We start from the raw sequence: 21510 nt of genomic DNA, 5'->3' as shown, positions 1-21510 counted from the left end.
AATTAGAATGAAGAAAAATATTAATAAAATTTGTCTTTAATAACCCTCTTGCCATTTTATGGTCTCACTGGAAAACAGTAGTACCGTTGAATTTTGGTTTTTAAAAGTTCAGGTATTTGTATGATTAACTTAAAAATTCTGGACTTTTCCTTGGCTCTTCTATTTTGGTTTGTAAAGTGTTACGTACTTTTATCCCCTAGATTTTTATTTGTAATAGGAATTGTTCTCTAATCAAATATTTGGATAATTAATGTAAACTTTTGACAGAAGTGTCTGACTCCGGATACATATATTTCATATAGTCATTAGTTTGCCAAAATATTTAACTTACATTTGTGTGTTTACTGCAAACTATTGTAGGTATATTTAGACTAAAGGCATTTACAGATACCTAGTATATAGACATACTGATTTATTTGGCTATAGACTTGGGTTTTTCCCCTTTGTTTTTAGCTTCATTTTTATCTGTGGCTGCAGACTTCACTGTAAATGAGATGCATATATTTAAAATAGCTCACATCTCATACCACTGATAGGGGAAATAAACCAGTACTCTACTGACAGCAGGTTAATGTGTCACCTGTGTTCTCAGTTTAAAAATGGGTATAAAGTGTTTGTTGACACGTTAAAAGAAAAAAAGCTGTAGTTTGCCTGAAGATTTTTATTTCTAGTAGAACTTCTGCTCTAAAAATTACTTTCTAAAGACTGATTTTCTAAAGTCTCCTTTGTAAAATCAAGCCATGATTTTACCCATTAAAAACTGATGACTTAAGAGTCTCTTTTTCTTTATTATTTTATTGACGGTTTAACCAGAACTAGACGTGCAAATGGTTGCCTATGAAGTGATTGATAATATTACATATCTTGGATATTATAATGGTATTACCGCATACAATTTAACCTCATTTCATATTTAAAAGTATGGAGAGAAAGGTGGAGAGAGTGTGAACACAGCATGTGTTTCTTTTTCCTTTTCATGACTGAAGTGTGTTCTAAGATACTCCCTCCTTAGAACTGTCATAGTTCTGCAGACAAAAGCTTTTTATTCTTCTTAGAGATAGTCATCATAGTTTTTTATCACATGTAAGAGTAAATCTGTTACTCACCCTTTGAGGTTGTTGGGGAAAGACTTAACGTGAACATAATTTTTATTTCAGAAATTCCATTACAGAAACCTTCTTCTTGGTGAACATGATGTCCCTTTAACATGTATTGAGCAAATTGTCACAGGTATGTAGTATTCTTTACTCAGTCCATAAAAAGCTGATTCTCCTCAGGAAGTATTGCTTGAAGAATCACACCTCTCAAATATTTAGGTTGGAATTTTATTTCTGTAGGTTTATGTCCCCCCCCACTTTTTTTTTTGAGTCCCAAGAATATTAAAGTCAATAAATTATTTTTTAAAACGTTTATTTATTTTAGAGAGGGAGAGCAAGCGTGAACAGGGGGAAGGGAGGAGGGAGAGGGAGAGAGAGAATCTTAAACAGACTCCCGGTTGAGTGCCGAGCCCGACGCGGGGGAGCTCAATCCCATGACCCTGAGATCATGACCTGAGCTGAAATCAAGAGTCAGACACCAACTGACTGAGCCACTCAGGTGCCCCGAAGTCAATAAGTTATTTTTAAATGGAAATATAGTGTATTTAGCTTTTTATGTTTTCTAAGTATTTGTCTTCTTTTTAATTAAAAAAGACATTAAATGTGTCTAGCTGGTGGTGATTTTGGGCAAGGATCACTTAAAATATAGTCAAAAGCAAAGTTAAAACCGATCCCCTTTCCAAGTTCTGTAAATTGTAGAAAATATGAAAGATTCCACAGAAGCAGTGGGTAACCTTCTAATTATTTACAGTAATAATTTGTTAAGGTATACTAAAGAGTGAGTAACAAAAAGAATTTTTACACATATTTTCTTTATTTTTTCATTTTTAGTAAATGACCACAAGAGGAAGCAGAAAGTCCTAGGTCCCAACCAGAAACTGAAATTTAATCCAACAGAGTTAATTATTTACTGTAAAGATTTCAGAATTGTCAGATTTCGCTTTGATGAATCAGGTCCTGAAAGTGCCAAAAAGGTAATACTATTAAGCTTTTTCAAGTTTTCGGTTTCATACTATATTTACCAATATCAGTTCTGTATGGAAGTTCTTTTTCCTCAGTTGCTCAGATTTTTTTTTTAGGGGAAGTCATCAGATACTTCCTTAGGTAAAATAAAAGCCAAGAATGTTAATAGAACTATTTCTTTGGACTAATTTATGGTTTGGCTGCTTTAAAGTATTCTATATAGGTTTTTAGGTTTGTTTGTTTGTTTGTTTGTTTGTTTTTTAATCAGCTCCTACAATACTAGAAACTATGATGTGGAAATTAGTGTATCTTTTGCATTTAGACCATTACCAGCTTGTTTCTTTCTCGGTTAGAAATTCAGAAAATACCTCAGAACGTCATCAATGAACTAAAAGTTAGACTTAAGTTATGTAAGGATTAGGTAAAGGTATAGTTATGGGAGAGGCCTAATAATTATTAGTGCTTTAAAGAAATCTTAGTGAATTAATTTGAGTGCTATTCCACAGGAACAGCTAAAAGCTAGGGACTTTTTAATTGGCTTTGTTTTTCTCCTGCCTTCCGGGGAATGTTTATTGCCTGCTGGTGGAGTAAGATTCACGGGCAGAAATTCCCACTTCCTTGATCCCACATTTTGGCTGTGGCAGAGGAGTGAAGCTGGTGGACCTATTGCCCTACTGGTCCAGTCTATGATGCAGCAATGCAGAGAATCTTAACACTTTCCAGGAGTCTGCTCCCACACATTGGAAATAAAGGAACAGTTTCTTAGTGAAGTGGAACCTTCTCTCAGAAATGAGTCTGCTTTTGCACCACCCCAGAATGCACTGCTGCATTTGGTTTCCATGGTTAGTAGACTTACTGCAGTGAATTTTCTGTTGATATCCAAATGAGGCTGTCAAAAATATTTAAGGCAGCTGTTTTCATACACTTTGGTGAGGACATTGTAGATTTATTTTTAGAACTTAGAATCAACAGTTTCCTCACAGGAAGGCAAGCATAAGATAAATATCTGAACATGCTGGACCTTGAGGACTAGATGATCTAGCAGAGTGATAGCGGGCTCTCTGGCTAAAAGTTTTCAGGTAGAGTCTGTAAAGCCATCTTTCAGCATGCTGCGTTACCAAAAATTCAGCTAGGTAGCTGTAACTCATTGGTTCACATTTTGTAGGCCCCTTTCATCTGTTTAGTTCTGCCATTTGTGATTTTGGCATTTTACTAACTTGAGATGCCTACTCTTCTATAGAAAGACTTTAAGACTCGTTAGGTTGTAGGCTGTATATAAAACATTTTAGCTGAGTTACTTTCTTGAGCTTAAATATATACTTGTAATTTAATCAGTCAAAACATCAAGAATCTGCTTATGAAAATCTTAATTTCAGGATATATAGCATTTCAAGAATAGCGACACCATGGAATGTAAGAGATTTAGTTAGGACAGGATTTTTTTTAAGTAAGGAATTGATACAGTTGCCCAATATTCTTTCAGAAAGTTTCCCTCTCTCCCACTCTCAACTATATTTTTCAGATGACTCTATTTCAGTAATTGGAAATCATAATTATTTGGCTTCATTCTTGAGCCTTCTAATAAACACCTGCTGGTCATTTTTAATGTGTGAGGCAGTGTGCTTAGTGGAGAAGATAGAGCATGAACAAATGAAAATTGAACAGTGGTACAAAGTAGTGGCATAAAAGATGTTGCCACGTAAGTGATTAGTTGCCAGATGAATGAAACAGTTAAGTGCTCTGGAAATTCAGGATCTCCCTTGTCTGTTGTGCTGCTGGTAAGTGATGAAGGGGGCTGCGCTGAACTGTCTGCATGAAACAGCCTAGTCCAACTGTTTATGCCCTTTCCCAAGACTGGATTTCTGGCACAAATCCTTTCCCCTCTGTCTTAAAATATTAAAAGCCTATAAGCTCAGGCCTGAAAGAAATGCTTTTTTTTGTCTTTTGTACAGTCCTGTTGTGGGGAGGGGCAGGTGCAGGAAAGAAAATTAGAGGCAATAAGAATATAAACAGAGAAATTTTCCCCCGATTTACGTTTCAAACACAGAGGTTAGGGCATGTGTGCTGCCAAAGCTTACTGGCTTCATGAGTTAAAAACAAGAATTCTAGCATTTTTTTTTATTTCAAGTGAAAGTTTTCATCTAAAATTAGGTAACAGTTGGGAAGTTACAGCTTGATTTTACCTCCCGGAAATTTTGAAAGCTAAATTTTCTCTGGAAATGCTCTGATTTTATAAGTCGTTTTAAAATGACCAGATGCACATTCAGAGTTCTCTGGTGGGTAAACCACTGATTAGCTTTGAAATACCAGAAGCATTTATATTTCTGTTTGAAATATGAAATCTCGAAATGCTAAATGGGTTGACATTTTGTTAAATATTACTCTATAACCTTCTGGTAGTCTGGTTGGTGTTGCCTAAATTGTGTTATGACAAAATTAGATGACACTGTGCTCCTGCATCCGTTAGCATTCATCCTCATCCTTGGTCTGTCACAAATAAATGAGGATGTTTGGGACAGATCTGTATAAAGCAAGAAGGAATTTTATATTGCAGAACTGGATGTCTAGCCTCAAAGCAACTGGGAGCCACCCTTTCCTTTTGAAGAACCTCTTTTCGAAATGGAGGGGCAAAAAAAAATCATTTTTAATGATTTATCGCTTATAAAATATATATATATGTGTGTGTACATGTATATAAAGATGGTAAGTGAAACGTATGCCCTTTGTTTCTACTTTATTCTCAGATTGTGAGAATCTAGTTGATTGTGAACCACTTGTCAGGCATACTTTCTAAAAGTGAAAATTCAGCCCACCTATTTAAAGAATAAGTTGGCTTTTTGTGAACTGTCTTTTTTTTTTTTTTCCCCTTGAATCTGAGACTTACTCCTTGGTGACTTTCAGACCACAAAATATAGGAAACCAGTTTTGTTTGCCAGTGTGCTAGAACTTGATTAGTTTGAGCTTCTCCAGTGCTGCGCCCCCAGCTGGTCTTAGAGGAGAAACCAGCTGTGGGTACTTCTGGCTTCTGTCCACAAGATTGTTCTTGGTCCAGAAATCACTTCAGAAGTAGTTTACTTTTTTTCCTCCAATGAAATATTTACCATCATTGAATGTCTTTAATCCCAAGATAGTCTTTGTTCCCTATGACAGCCAGGGCAGAGGAACTATTTTCAGAAGCAGTTTTTAAAGAGGTAGAGTTTTTCTAAAAATTTTTAATGCTTATGGAGTACATTGCAAAATTAGGATAATTTTACATGAAAATGAGACCTTCTTTTTTAAGTCTTTCAAGCTCTTAGTGACAGAAGCTAAGAATGTGGACATAAGCTTTTTAAGGGGTTGTGTATGGAAAAGCTTGAGGGAAAGGATTCTTGGCTTTATTTCCCTTCTCAAAATGTCCTATATAACAACAGCATGAATGTAACCCAGATAGCACAAGTGGTATGTGCCTTTATCTGGGTCCCCAAAGATGCCCCTTGCTTAGGTTACATAGAAAGAAGTTATACACACTTGTAATTACACTACTCAGCACCAGCTTTAGTTCATTCTGTGCCCCCCCCCCGCCCCCATCAGCCATTGTGCAGGTGATTGAACAGTTTCGGTTTCACAAGATTGTTACAGTCTTCTTGCAATGGAGATGCTATTAGACATACTCATTTGTTTCCTAACCTTTATAAATGTGATGTGCTATTCTAAAGGGCTTTTTAGAAATGGGCTACGTTGGGTTTGCCTAGCAGATAGGCTTTGTTTGTTTTTGCTTTGTGACCATAAACAACATACTCCATAATGATCTGTGAATTTCTTTTGTGTAAACAAGGCCTGTGGCTGCTTTCTAAATGTGTTAGACAACGTGATATGCTCGTTTCATTGGCTTAGAGCATTTTCCTTACTATGTTAGTAAATAATTTTGTCAACTAGTATTTTTAGCACAGCTGCTGTTGTGCACAAAGCACCTTCAGAAAGCTACTGAGGAAAAGCAAAAATGCAGAAGTCTTCAGGTCTTCACTCAGCTCTGCACAGAGAGGTCTTTCCTGGTCTCCTTCTCTAAATTATTAACCCACTCCCTTCTCTGCCTCACCATAACACCTCGTATCCCTCCCCTGCTGGACTTTTTTTTTTTCCTTTAGCACTTACAGTGATGTCACTTACTATCATTTCTTGTTTATTTCGTTTCATGTCTGTCTTCCCCCCTCATGATGCCGGGGATCTGCGCCTGTGTTGTTCATTGCTGCAGCCCCAGGGCTTTGGATGTGGTGGATGCACAGGAAATACCTGTCGAATGAATGACAGAGGCAGCATCTCCCCTTGAGGGATTGAATTTAATGGTGGAAGTAAAACGAAGAGCCCCTATGCCCCTTTCAGCTACACTCAGAACTATGTCATGAATACTCTGAAACTCATTCAGCTACACAAGCACAGTAACGGAAGAGACCCTTTATATCAGAGCGGTGGTTGTTCAGAGAGAGCAGAAGGGTTTCTGCAGTTGATACTGTGAAATTGGCTCGGGCTAGGAGGGCCTGTGAAGAGATTGGAGTTGAACAGAGCAGGTAGTTTCCAGAGACAGCGTGGTTGGCTCCGCAGTGCGGAAGGATTTCCCGGGCAGAGTGTGGCGGAGGAGGCGGCTGGGAGTAAGGCAGGCAGTACGTGCAAATGTGTTGTTCTCTGACAGAAGACCACTGAGGGAAGGGATGTCTGGTAGAGGAGAGCCAGCTTGGTGAAGAATCAAGAATGAGAAGATTTCTTTTATTAGGCAGGTATCTGGGAACCACAGCAGGTTATCTGGGGAGCAAACTTGTTGGTCAGAATTTCATTTTTAGAAGATACTTCTTAGGCATTGTGGATTTTTTTTTTTTTCTTCCCAAAATGTAGGGAAGCTCACAGAGATGCCGAAAGGTGAGTATGGCTTAAGAATATGGCTGTGGTAGTGCAGAGAAATGGAACAAAAATGAATGATAATCTTGAGGAAAGTACAACGAAGCTTATAAACTACGTATGGTGCCGAGAGGAATAAGAAGTGGTCGAGGACTTCTTCAAGTACAGATTTCAGTACTTTGGCCGCTAGAAGAAGCTCTCTAGGGAAGACTTGGACAGATTAAGGATGGGAATGCAGATCACTGCCTCCTAATTGCATAAATGGGACTGTTCTGGAAAGCTTTCCTTGTAGTCAGTTAAATTGAGGTATTACATAAAAGTTTCAGGAATCTTTTGTTACTGTTTTTAGTCAAAACTAAAACTAGTGATAAACTCTGTCCTCTTATTTGTATATATATTCTAATTTAGTAAGACAGGAAACATTTATTCTATAGAAGTCTTTTAATAATATATTTTAAACAAGAACTTGACACATAGTTACCTGTTACTAGAATTTGCACCAACCCTCTCAAACACCACTAATCGACATGGACTAACAATGAACTAAACTTTTCCTGCTTGCTCACTGTCAAAAGTATATTGTTCTGGCTTAATGCTTTTCCTTCTAAATGATATTTAACCTTTTTAAGTAAGATCCTCTCTTCTCTCCTTTCGTATGTCTTAAATTTCTTCTTTCTGCTCCAATCATTTAAGAGTATTTTCTTCTGCAGTCTAGTCCAGGGCATTGTCAACATAGGGCACTGTCCATCCTTCCTTCTCTCCAACGGCAGTTGGGAATAATATCAACCGTATTTCCATGTATGGAGCTTCTGCAGAGGCCAGGCACGCATTAAGACAATTAATCCTTACCATAGCCATAGGTATTATCTTCATTTTACAGTTGCATAAACCAAGGCTCAGAGAGATGAACTGATTTCATACCATTTACAGGGCAGGTGTTTGGTAGACCATGGGATTCAGTTCCTGATCTATTCGATTGAGCACTTTCTCCACCCTAGATGTAGTCTCAAACCATTTTCTTAAACACAGTTGTTTTTTTGTGTGTTTGTTTTTTTTTTTAATTTACCTCTTTGAGCCACCCTGTACTTTTGGGTTTCTTGCTAATTTTCATTTTTTGTGATTGTAGCTTTCCTATTAAGTCTAGGTTTTTTTTAATCCATGAGGTATGAACATTAAAATTTCATACCTTACATTAAGCCTTCAAGATTGCTGGTATTAAATCATTATAGTCCACCAAAAATGAAACTTTTTTTAATCCTTTCTTTAGGAATACATATGTATATATATATATACACACGTCACTGCCTTTTTGGAGAATGCTTCTTTAGGTTTCAGGTTTCTTTTTTTGAATAAAACTACTTTCCTGTTGAAATTCAACTCAGCAAACACTTACTAAATACCATGTACTCCCTAAAGATTATAAACAGTGTCCTGGGGGCACAACAATGAATGAGATACCTGGCCTTAAGGAGCTCTTTCACATTCTAGGTTTAACAGAAAAAACATGTAAATAAGTATCTATAATCACCAGCCCACCCAGGATGATGCTCCCAGTAATCAAGGCCTTATTGTACATTTCATTTAAATAAGTGTGTTAAAATCAAATTCTAAATGTAGAATTTTTCCTAGGTATGCCTTGCAATAGCTCATTATTCCCAGCCAACAGACCTCCAGCTACTCTTTGCATTTGAATATGTTGGGAAAAAATACCACAATTCAGGTAAATATGAAAATATTAAATATTGTGACTAACTTTACATTGTTTAAATTTTATTCTTATGTTTATCAGAGGCTTCCAAGTACATGAGCTTTAATGATTGAAGAATTATTAGCTTCATAACTGCTAGAGAAGAAAGCACTATATACTAAAAGAGACAATATTTGTTAGATTATTTCTTAGAAAGGGACCAGGAAGAACCTGTAAGCAGCTATAAACATAGGCTTATAAGAATCATGTGAGGTCTAGGGGCGCCTGGGTGGCTCAGTCGTTAAGCGTCTGCCTTCGGCTCAGGTCATGATCCCAGGGTCCTGGGATTGAGCCCCGCATCAGACTCCCTGCTCTTTGGGAAGCCCGCTTCTCCCTCCCACTCCCCCTGCTTGTGTTCCCTCTCTTGCTCTGTCTCTCTCTGTCAAATAAACAAAATCTTAAAAAAAAAAAAAAAAAAGAATCCTGTCAGATCTTTTACCTATGGTCCCTGGCTTATATTTTATGGTGAAGAAAGATCCCCCTCCTCCCACTTTTAATTGATAGCTTGAGTTGAAATAATCTCATCTTTTAAAGAAAACTGACAGAAAATTAAAAGGTACTTGAAATGCATGATGTTTTCTGACAGTGTGATTTCATGCAAAAGCTAAAGTGGTTAAACTTTTTAGTGGAGAGATCATCGAGATCATCAAAATACTGACTTTATATTTCTTAATAAGATTGATGAAAGGAAGAGGAGTGTTTGTCCAAAGGACAAGTATATTCTAGGCAGTTTTTGTAAAAGTAAAGTAGTACTGTTCATATGCTTACTGAATATGTAATTACTCAGTGATGACATCACCAAGGAAGATTCCAGATGATCATGTAATTCTGTACATTTCTTATATGCAAATGTAATTTTAATCAGCCATTTTTAAAAAACCTCATAAAAGGATAGAGGAGAAAAACAAAGGGGTCATGTCTCTTATTAGCCACTTGTGGATTAGGGACCACACATCGACTCAACCTACTAAGGTACATGTTCTCCCACTATTATGGAAGAAAAATAATTATGTATTTACAAGGAAAGATCAGTTCACTCCAACATGGTCTGAACAGGGATCTTACAAATTATTAATTGTACTGGTCTTTCATTTTATTATCTCAAAACATACTGTAGTAATTTAATCTATGAAATAAAAGCATATTTGAGTATCACTGTATTGTAAATACATTAAGATGTAGGAACAATACAGAGTATCTGCAGGTGCATATGGTATAAGTGTATTTTCACTACTTTAAAAGATACTTGTAAACACCATAGAGATGGTATGTGAAAGTCATGCTTTGCAGAAGGAGTAGCTTTTACCATACGGTGCTCTATTTGTAGAAATTGGAAGACAAAGTATTTGTAACTTAATTTTTCTTAGCAAAATGTAACCAATTGTAACTTAGGCTTGAGCAAAATAATTAATTTTTGAAGTTTATTTCTTAATATAAATTATAAAATTTACTTATTGTCTAAACATAAAAGTATTGTAGATCCTGCACTACTCATTAGGTGAATATTTCTTTGGATCATCATCAAGCTACAGACCATGATCATCAAGGTTATTTTCAATAAGATCCTCACCCACACTTGCAAGAGAGTAGCTGAAATGAAAGTTTCAAGAGGTCCAAGAGTTCTAAGAGTCTTTGATTCTCACTTAAATTTATTATACAGATCAATTCTTCATGCTATTTTTTTTTTCTAATAGAAATGATTCCGTCCAGGATATAGATCTATGATTTCCGCAGTAATGTAATGACCTGAGCTCAGCAAAGGCAGTAAACTTCATCATGCGTTTGGGAACCTGATGCCTCCTCTAGTTATTTTTCAGTTTTCCTCATCCATTCCTTATGGGCATCTCTGGGTTAATAATACTGCGAATAGTTATTCTACCCATAGCTCTTCTACTACTGGGTTTTCTTATTTACATGAGTCAGTTCTGTATGTCTTCTTATATGTAGCTTGTTGATAAAATTTGATAATTAATACTTAAAATATTCAGGAACACTTTTTTTATTACATCCTTCAGTCACCTCCTGCTTTGATAGGTACTTCATAAACCTAACACTGGGCCAGAGTTTTGTTAAGATTCCTCCTAGGGTAACACCCTTTAATATCCTTCCGTGCTGTTGCAGAAGCATAAACTGCATCCTTAAGATCAAAAGAAGCCTGAACTGTCCACACACTGCAGTCAGAATTCATTAATTTGTGAGTGAAAGATGCCCAATAATCCACTCTTGAACTTCTGGATGCCACCTTGATTCATTGGCTGGATTAAAGAATAAAGAAGTCCTTTTTGCAGGCAGGTAGGTGACAAAGCTGTTTCCACGAATAAGATCTGAAGTTAAAGGATGTCCCCTGCAGTTACCTAAGGAAAGAATCTTTGAGATGGCCTTAGGCACTCTGAGGGTTTCTTCCATGTTCGGCATCCCTTGAGTGAGAACACCATCTCTGCAGAGCTCACCAGTCATCCAAGTAGTTCTGTGAGGATCCCGAAGTAAAGGGACGGTGCATAGCACTGGGACCCCAGGCTTGGAGCCCCTCAGGGGGTGCTGGCACAGACAAGCACAGTGGTTCTGGTTTTTTTCTTTTATAACTTGAAAGAAACCACAAGAACTCTGCTTTCCGCAGTCAGGTTATTATTGGGCAAATAATGTCACAAAAGTACAGACTGATCTTTGTGATAAAATTGATAAGATGTCAGATTATGCTTTCAGTCTGAAAAAGTTGGGACGCCTGGGGGGCTTAGTCAGTTAAGTGTCTACTCTTGATTTTCCGCTCAGGTCATGATCTCAGCATGGTGAGATCGCGAGCCCCACATCAGGCTCTGCCCTGGGCGTGGAGCCTGCGTAAGATTCTCTCTCCCTCTTCCACTGCCCCTCCCCCTCTCTAAAAAGAAATAAAAGACAACCTCATGAAGTTATCTGCAGCCTCAGTGTTAGCAGCTCTACTCCATGGCAGACATTGAGCTTGCAAATGCTGTGATGTAATCTCAAGTTGTGTAGTCTCATGACAGAAGATGTACATTTTCAGTGGTTTATTTTATTTTGTAATTTTATCTTTTTTATTAACAAAGACCTTGGTATTAGATTTTCCATTAAATGCTTATTTGAAAACCACTTACGGAGTATATAGTCCATTTGAAACTGTAGAAATTTTTGAAGTTTGTTGCCTGTCAGTTCTTTGAAGATTCTCAAGTGTAGCTATACATGGTTGTGACTGATCCTTTGATCTCTTGAATACTGGTGGTTCCCATCCAGCCTCCTGTATCAGAATCCCTGGAGGAACTTTTAGAAATGCAGCCGTCCCAGCTCTTCCCCAGGCCCAAAGTCCAAGTCCCCCAGTTAGAACCACTAAGTTGACTCACCCTGTTGAACTGAACATCGCAGCTTTGTTTTTACCCTTGTCATCCTTTATGACTTGATTTCTGCAGTATCATCAAAGTGATAGGCTTTCTTCTCATTTGTTGACCACTTTTATTGTCTTTGCTGTTGTTTGAGGCCATTCTAAATATAGATGGGGCTAGTTAAGTGGATAATTTCAGCACAGCATGGGATTAGACTTCTGAACTGTGTCGCAGAAGATAGCCAGGGTGGGGCGCCTGGGTGACTCAGTCGGTTGAGCGCATTCAAATACTCTTGATTTTAGTTTAGGTCATGATCTCAGGGTCCAGGGATCAAGCTCTGTGTTGGGCTCCGAGCTCAGTGGGAAGTCTGTGTGAGGATTCTTTCTCCCTCTCCCTCTGCACTCCCCCCCCCCCCCCGCCCCCGGCTTATGCGCACGTGTGCACGTGCTCGCTCTCTCTCTCTCACTCTTGCTCTCAGACAAATAAATAAATCTTAAAGAAGAAGAAGAGGAAGATAGCCAAGGTCAGGAGTGCTCACGATCTAGTTTTCACGTTTAGTTGGCTGAGGAGCTGTCCTAAAAGCTCAGGTACCTCTCAGGAAAGCTGGATCTTCCTGCGATGACTGATTTTGCCAGTTTGTTGCTGCACCTGTTAGTAACCCACTTGTAGAGCAGCCACAGGCATCAGGCCTCTGGGACTTTCTGGAAGGCATTAGAATGTCCAGACTCTCTAATGCCAGATTAAGTATCTGCCATACATTCTCTAATAAGCTCTCACTGAAGACGATGTAGAATATGTAACCTAGTCCTGGTTGTTGAGAAACGGACAACCAAAACCTGTAAAATAGTAAAACAGTGCAATATCCTGTAGTTTTTCCTCACCTGATGTTCAGAAAATTTGTCTTTTTGTGGTTAGATCTTGAGATTAAATCTTGGCTAGAGAAACAGTCTCATAAACTGTATGTTCTCAGCCTGGCTTACTAAAGTCTGTAACTTCAACACACTCAAAGTATTCAGTTCTAGACTCCTAGTCGAGGGTATCCTGCCAAACTATTTACACAGCTCTTTAATAATGATGAATGTGCTCTTTATACTTCTTTTTTGGTGGTGGTTGTCTCATTGCGTGGCAAGGACCTCTGGTACAATGTTGAATAGTAATCAGGATAGCAGGCATCATTTCTGTTCCGGATTTTGATGAGGATGATGTTTACTGTGTGTTTCTGGTAATTACCCTTTATCAAGTAAGGAATTTCCCTTTTATTCCCAATTTACTGAAGTTTGTTTTTTTAAATTATGAGTAGGTGTTGAACTTGATCAAATATTTCTCTGCACTTTGAACTGATCATATGGGGTGTTTTTTTCCCCTTTAATTTGATCATATGATGAATTACTTACATTTTCTAATGTTGAATAGCTTTCTGTGGTTTTGGTGTTCTGGAACACTGTGTAAAGTGACAGTTGCCTGGACATTCCAGGAAGGTTCTTCATCCGGGAGAGATTACAGCTCTCAAGTTCCTCAGCATACTTTCCAGTTGTAGCTACTCTGGAGAAGGCTTTAAGATGGAGTGGCACTCCAGGATATGTGCTTGGCTTTAGCCTTTTAATATTAAACAAGCTCTGCTGAAATCAGAATCACTGGGTAATTCTGATGCCACTTAAAGTATAAAATTCAGAATTCCTAGCATGGTGCGTAAGACCCTTTCTAATCTAGAGTAGCACTGTCCAGGGAGGGAAATGTTCTCTCCTCTGCACTGTCTGGTATAGGACCCACTAGCCACATGCGGCTGTTGAGCACTGGAAATGTGGCTGGTACAACTGAGGACCTGCATTTTTTTATCTTGTTTCAATTTAAATCCCACATGTGGCTAGTGGCTACTGTTTGGGCAGCAGAGGCCAAGGGTCTTGGCCCCACCTCTTTTTCCAGCCTCTCTTCCACCATCCCTTGCATCCCTCATGCTCTAGCTGTATTTCATTACTTGATGTTATACAGTTATACCGTGTTTTTTGTGTTCTGCTCTGCCCAGCATGCCTACCTCCTCCTCATCTCACCAGCCACCTGGCAACATTTGGCTCATTCCTTATGTCTCTGTTCAGGTGTGGTCAGATCCTGGGGCCTCTCCTGCCCCAGCCTCCATCTCCAATGAGCGCTCTCATTGCGCTTGTACATCCAGCTCACTGTGACCGGGGCTGAGCTTACCCTCCACTGTCTTGTTGGTGCTTTCAAGATACAGATAAAACCTTACTCATTTTTTAATTTTCAGGCCTTAGCACATGGGAGGCTCTCCAAAAATACCGGTCTTGCACCAGGTATTAATAAATGGTCCACAGAAGTGGGCATGGCATGTTCGTGGGACAAGGAAGGGGTTTCCGTGGCTATGGGGGAGCATGGGGTTTAGGCAGTAATGAAAGGTCAGGTTGATTAAGAGCTTTTTAAGCAAAATTGTTTTGCTTCAGGAAGTTGGAAAATGAGCCTGAGGGAAAGTTTGGGACAAGGGTATAGCATCATGAAAGCATGATTTTGGGGCATTGTGTCCTGTGCAGGCTGCGGGCTGGTTTGAGTGCTGCAGAACGTCGTGTCGCGGAGGTCAGGCCGGAGACTTGCCACCACCGTTGCGACCTGTAGCCGTGAGACGCAGGACCAGGAAAGATTGTGCCGTCTGTCACCCCAGTTTGCCAGGGTACATCAGGCTGACTGCTGAGACGCTCTCTTTCCCTCTGGTCACTCTGCTGGCCTTCCTGAGGCTGTGGGCATCTCCCAGAGGACAGCAGTTCTCAGTGAGAGAGGGCTCCTTGCTAAGGAAGTTCAAGTGTAGGCCCTCTGCTGAAATCCCCAGGTGGGAGTGGCCCTCTGGTGGAGTACAAGGAACCCTTGTGAGCTTATCAAAGGAAAATTGAGTAGATATAGGAGACCAAGAATTTTATAATGAGCCGTAGAAAAGAGTGGGGCATCAATATTAGAAGGATGAAAGATTTGGTCGAGAACAGACATGATCGGATGCGTTCATTGCTCCAGGCAAAACATGTGGAAAAAATGAACAGTGATTTGAATTTACCCCACAGTTTAGGGCAGGGGGATGAGGGAGGCTCATGAGTGGCTTCCGTGGAATGGTAGGGATAGAAGATCATGGAAAAGGAGAAAATCTGGCCAGCAGGCATTGTTCATCATTTTGGGAAGATGATCAGTAACAGGGAGGAGGGAAAAATGCATGTAGATGGCACAGTAGCTGGAGTGGTGCAGCTTGGTCAAATGAAAGTCTCTTCAGAATCAAGGTGACCTGTGTTTGAAGGTAGGCGAGAGAGAGCCAGTAGAAGGACAGAAAAGTTAACGGTGCTGAAGGAGTCAGGCAAGAGCTGGATGAGGACGAGACAAAATGAGTTCTGACAAGAGGAGGCTGCCTCTTCCTCAGGAGCGTCGGGAGCAGTCGGAACATCTGAGGGAGACTGGAAAGACGCGCAGGGAGGAGCCGTCCCATCCGAGTGTGTTCCTGACAGGAGGCGCTGAGAGAGGAGAGGGCATGTGGGACGAAATGTGACCGTGAAACAAAACTAATAATACTGCTTTTTCTCGTAGCCAGTAAAATTAATGGAATGCCCTCAGGAGGTGGCCGGGGGGCTGGTGGTGGCAGCATCCAAAACACTCCGCTCTTCGAAACGTACTCAGACTGGGACCGAGAAATGAAGCGGACAGGTGCTTCCGGATGGAGAGTTTGTTCTATTAACGAGGGTTACATGATATCCACTTGGTAAGTCCAGTTTTAACAACCTTATTTATAGCTGGGAATGACTTCTTATGAATAAGAATCAAACTCTGCTCTCTGATAACTTTATCACGTTACCGTGAATGGAATATTTGTTTTTAGTAGTGCTTTCATGAATATTTTAAAGATAAGGGAAGAAGAGAGAAAGGAGGATGTGTTACGGCGCAGTGAGCCTGCCCACTAGGAATTGCTGTCCAGACACCCAGACTCCACCCTGGAGTCTGGGTGTCTTTTGGGGATGAGAACGGTTAGAAGAGGGAGATAAGGAACTAAAGCTCCTTGGATTTGTGGGTCTGGTTTGGTTTTGTCTTTTGTGCCGTTTGTCCTTACCCATAGAGAACAAAGGTGGATATGTTTTTCAGAAACTGAATACATCTTTGATTAAAAATCACTTCGGAGAATATTTCAGACATCTCCTTTGGATAGTTTCCTCTGCTATAATTATAAGTTTTGTGGTAATTGACCAAATGATACAGGTTTTAGAGCTGTCTAGGGTCAGCCTTGTCTTCCATGGTAGATGCCATGTGGCCGCCAAGTAGGGTACACATTAAATGGGGATAAATGTGTATATATGGGATCTGCAGAGCACACTTATCTGCCTAAAGCACAGGAACGGTTTGCTTTTTCTTCTCCAGCCTTCCAGAATACTTTGTAGTGCCAAGTTCTTTAGCAGACCAAGACCTGAAGATCTTTTCCCATTCTTTTGTTGGAAGAAGGATGCCAGTAAGTGATGTCTGTTGGGTTTCATTCACGTCAATGTCCTTTTCTTCTCCCGGTCAAGTAAAGGCTCTGCTTCCCTCCTAGCTCTGGTGCTGGAGCCACTCTAATGGCAGCGCTCTTGTGCGAATGGCCCTCATAAAGGACGTGCTGCAACAGAGGAAAATTGACCAGAGGTAACCAAGACATGGCCATTGTTACTTTGGACATTTTTAGTTGTCATAAATGAGTAAACTCCTGACTGCTTGAAAATAGTTGGAAAACGGCATAGTTTTATTAGTTAGCACCGTATATTCTATATAAGAATTACCATTTTTGAAAAAAATGTACATATATTAAAATTAACATTTAAGTTATACTAAATATAACTTAACTCTTTGGCTTATAAGACACTGGAAAATCGGGACGCCTGGGTGGCTCAGTCGGTTAAGCGTCTGCCTTCGGCTCGGGATATGATCCCAGGGTCCTGGGATCAAGCCTCACGTCGGGCTCCCTGCTCAGAGGGGAGCCTGCTTCTCCCTCTCCCTCTACCCGTCCCCCTGCTCTGTCTCTCTTTCTCTCAAATAAATAAAACCTTAAAAAAAAAAAGACCCTGGAGGATCTTAACATTGCTGACATCTTGTTATAACAGTGTCGCCTTTAGCATACTTCCAAAGTGCAGTGATTTCCAGTTGAGATATTTCAGGATAAATCAGACTTTTCTATTAGTTCAGTGTGTCTTAGGTCTTAGAGTCACAGTAGCTTAGATGGTGGTTTTAATTAGCTACCACAAACAAGTTTGGCGTCGCCTGCTGAAGTCACCAGTGATCTCCGTGTCATTAAAGCAATAGGCATTGGGCAGTCGGTGGGCATCACTGCTGGTCTGTCTGTCCCTAAAGCGCTCTGAGTCCTAGGCGCCTGCTCCTTCCCACTCTCCTGCAGCCCCTCTTCCTCACCGGCGCTCTGTGCCCTCTGCAGCCCTGGCTCTGCAAACATGACCTAGAATCTGTCTGAGGCCACTGCTTCCCAGTCTGTATTTCCTTCCTACAGAAGCCCATCTGTGGCTGTGGCTTCAGTGACCATCAAATTTATCTCTCTAATGGGACATCTTCCGTGGAAGTCTCAAAGGCCCTTGAAACTCATGATGTTCAAACTCAGACTCTAGCATACAGGCACCACGCCTTCTCCCAGCCATTGTTCATTCAGCACTCAGGAAATACCTGCCATATCAGCATACTTGTTCAGTACTCTATAAACGAGGAGCAAAGGAACAGATCTTAGAAAACTGGCTCAGAGAGCCTCAAATTGTGTATCACACCCTGTTATGAGTAGAGCCAGGTCTTAGGGTGTTTTCCACACTGCCATACCTAAGAAAGCCATGTTTGCTGAAGCAAATAGCTGGCAAGTGACCCGCAAACGAGCCTTCAGGTTTCTGGAAGGGACGGTGACTGGCTTCACGTCATCTCTGACGGAGTTTTTACCTTGGTCCTGTTGAAACTGACCTGTCTGTTGTGTCGGGGGCGCTGCTGGGCCAGAGTTCATTCTGGACCCTCACAGCCAGTGCACGTTTCGTCTTTTAACTTTATTAAGTGCGAATTGTTTTAATTCCTTTGTTTTTCCAGCTGTGCCACCCTTCATAAGTAAGACACGTTCTCTGCGCTGTCCAAGCTCTCTCCAGCCCTTTCTCCTTAGACACATCAGCTCAGCTCCACTGGCCTTCTCTAGGTTTCTGCACAGCCAAGCTTGGGTCCACCACAGGACTTTTGCCCTTACTGTCCCTCTGCGTTTAGAACACTTACCCACAGATCTTGCATGGCTCCTAGGCATTTGGGTTTTGGCTTCAGTGTTGTTTTCACAGAAAAGCCTTCCCAGCCACGTGACTTGAACTAGCCTGCTTCCACTCGGTGGCGCCACCATGGCATTCACGCCAGCCTGTGACTTTCTCATCTACCCTCCCACCACCACCAGGCTCGGAAGCCCCGTGAGAGCAGAGGCCCCACCGGTCTTGTTCATCTGTCTCCAGCTCTTAGAGTAGTGCCTTAGCCCATAATAAATCTTCAAAAAATATGTGTGGCATGAATGAATGACTCAAGGATTTTGTCTTTACTAGGATTTGTAATGCAATTACTAAAAGTCATCCACAGAGAAGTGATGTTTACAAATCAGATTTGGATAAGACCTTGCCCAATATCCACGAAATACAGGCGGCTTTTGTGAAACTTAAGCAACTATGCGTTAATGGTAATTTCATTTTTATTTGTGTGTGTGTGTGTGTATGTATGTATGTATGTATATAGTGAACTGGGGATACAGCATTGCATGAGATATGTCAGAAAAAGTGACATTCCTTGAAAATATAGAAATAGATATATTTAGGTAGAGGCTCATTGAAATATCTGTACAAATTATTGTATGTGACAATATCAGAAGCTCTCAGAAAATGAAGTTTAAACTGCTTTTTGTTTTGGAGGAAAGAAAGAAACCAATGAAATCGCTTTCAAAGCGTGAACTGTTGTGGTAGGATCCTTTTTTAAAAGTGCCAAGAGAACGACGAGCTACCTTACGGACAAACATATTAAGATTTTAATGCAGACAGTTGCGTTTTGAGATACGGGACTTGACACGGATTTCAGACAGCCGTGTTGTAATCTGTGCGGCCTTGGAGTTCTAATCATGTGTTTGAGCAGGTGCTTCTCAGGTGCTTTCAGTGTGTCCCGGGGTGGGTGTGACTCACACAAAAGCATCTTTGGCGAGAAGTGAGTCCTCCCTGAAGGGCACCCAGAGCCTCCCGTTACCCAGGAGCCAGGAAAGGCGGTCACTGGGGCGGGTCTGCAACAACGAGGGGGCACTGGCCTGGAAGGAGAGCTGGCGGGGGGTTGTTAAAAAAGTACAGTGACATGAATGATTATCAGCCGTCTGATAAGTGGAATGTGAGTAGAGCCTGGAGTTCGTGAGGTGAGAGACACCTTGAGACAGGCCAGGCAGGACTGGGGAGGGCATGCAGGCCCTGCCAGGAAGGTGCCCTCATTCCTGCCGTGGTCACGGAAACCATGCGCGGGAGGCAGTGCGGGCAGCAGGGGAGGGGGAGAGAAGCAGGGAGGGCAGGGCTTGCAGGCAGGAAGCTGTGAGTGGGGGCTCCAGAATCCAGGCATGGGCTCATCAGGAAAGCGGGAACCACTGGCTCTTAGGAGGATTTCCCTGAGAGCCAGAGTGAAGGAAACCAAGGCCCAGGGGAATCCTTGTTTTGTTTTTTATAGAATCATAACATGTCTCTTCATGTTTATATTGTTAAATGAAAATGCATAATACTTTCTTAAAGCCAGCTTTTAAATATGGAAAATCTGTGACATGTATCGCTTAAAACGTGACCACATCAAATTGTTTAAAAAGCCTAAACGTGTGTATACATACGTTATATGTATGTGTGTATGTATATATAATTGGCATATTTATTGCAGAGCCTTTTGAAGAAACTGAAGAAAAATGGTTGTCTTCACTGGAAAATACTCGGTGGTTAGAATATGTAAGGTTTGTACAACTACTTTCCTTTTTTTTCCCCTTAACTTTTATTTTGAAATAATGACAGACTCCCAGGAGGTACAAAAACAGTACAGCCCTCCATGTACTCCTCACCACCTTCTCCCAATGGTAACATCTTCCATAACTAGAATATGCTATCAAAACCAAGGGGGACAGGGGCGCCTGGGTGGCTCAGTCGGTTAAGCGTCTGCCTTCGGCTCAGGTCATGATCCCAGGGTCCTGGGATCGAGCCCCGCATCGGGCTCCCTGCTCAGCAGGGAGTCTGCTTCTCCCTCTCCCACTCCCCCTGCTTGTGTTCCTGCTCTCGCTGTGTCTCTCTGTCAAACAAATAAAATCTTTAAAAAAAAAAAATCTTGGGCGCCTGGGTGGCTCAGTTGGTTAAGCGACTGCCTTCGGCTCAGGTCATGATCCTGGAGTCCCTGGATCGAGTCCCGCATCGGGCTCCCTGCTCGGCGGGGAGTCTGCTTCTCCCTCTGACCCTCCCCCCTCTCATGTGCTTGCTCTCTCTCATTCTCTCTCTCTCTCAAATAAATAAAATCTTTTAAAAAATAAAAAATCTTAAACAACAAAACAAAACCCAAGTCATAACAATATATAGACCTTACTCAGATTTCACGCATTTGTACGTGTTTCCGTGTGTGTGTGTGTGTGTGTGTGTGTGTGTGTGTGTGTGGCGTTCCGTGCATCTTTATTGCGCACACAGGTCATGCAGGCACCACGGCAGTCACGATGGAGAACTGCTCCGTCACCACAGGGCCCTCCGTGCTGCCCCTTCAGAGTCGCATCGCCACCCCCACCGCTTGGCAACCACTGATCTCTGCTCCATCTCTGTGTTTTGTGATTATGATTTCAAGAATGTCATGTAAATCACCCCCCCTTTTGATAAAAGGGTTCATGAACTTCCCTGATGTAAAAATCAAAATGTACTCTGTTGAAGAATCACATAAACACTGATGAAATTCATAAAGGTTATTGAGAATACAGTATAGAGAAAGATTAGGTGTGTTTGATTTCAAGTACTTCGAAAGGAATATTTATAGTGGAAATCTGATTTTTTTAATAGTATTCTTCCCTTTCTCTTTTCAGGGCATTCCTTAAACATTCAGCAGAGCTCGTGTACGTTCTAGAAAGCCGACACCTCTCCGTCATCCTACAAGGTAATTCGTTACTGAAAACACTGGTCGCCACGCCAGGCAGCTTGGTGACTGTCGCATTCCAGGCAGTCACACGACTCCTGGCCGTCTCTTACTGACGACGGTGCCACCAGACACAGTACAGCGTCCGCACCTCCGTTGAGGACAGCCCTGCTAACGGCTGCAGGCAGGAGACTAGAACGGAGTCCAGTTTTCTGCCCTGTGTTAAACCTTCCATCCTGTAGTGTGAGAAGGGCGGGTCACAGCTCTGCTGGAGTCGTACAAAGTGTTAATCTTGGCAGAGCGTCCTTTCTCTCTAACCTTGCTACGTTTCAAATTCATACAAATTTTAGTTCATATGCCTTTGGATCACACT

At 41.1% G+C, this 21510-nt stretch overlaps 1 protein-coding gene across 1 annotated transcript in view; it reads left to right on the top strand.

Annotated features, from left to right (window-relative positions):
* MTMR10 (myotubularin related protein 10) overlaps positions 1-21510 on the top strand; it is a 56683-nt gene that overhangs the window by 20940 nt on the left and 14233 nt on the right. Inside the window, exons 4-12 of the mRNA XM_045899557.3 lie at positions 1158-1230; positions 1929-2071; positions 8559-8649; positions 15579-15750; positions 16401-16488; positions 16570-16658; positions 18572-18702; positions 19920-19989; positions 21088-21158. Coding sequence (XP_045755513.1) covers positions 1158-1230; positions 1929-2071; positions 8559-8649; positions 15579-15750; positions 16401-16488; positions 16570-16658; positions 18572-18702; positions 19920-19989; positions 21088-21158 — 928 coding nt within the window. The remainder of the gene's footprint in view (positions 1-1157; positions 1231-1928; positions 2072-8558; positions 8650-15578; positions 15751-16400; positions 16489-16569; positions 16659-18571; positions 18703-19919; positions 19990-21087; positions 21159-21510) is intronic.

The sequence above is a fragment of the Mirounga angustirostris genome, unplaced genomic scaffold, assembly GCF_029215605.1.
Source record: "Mirounga angustirostris isolate CCGP_5_RB_7025 unplaced genomic scaffold, mMirAng1.0.hap1 SCAF_9, whole genome shotgun sequence".
NCBI lineage: Eukaryota > Metazoa > Chordata > Mammalia > Carnivora > Phocidae > Mirounga > Mirounga angustirostris.
Note: the sequence above shows the minus strand (reverse complement) of the source record. Positions and strands in the feature narration are given on the sequence as shown.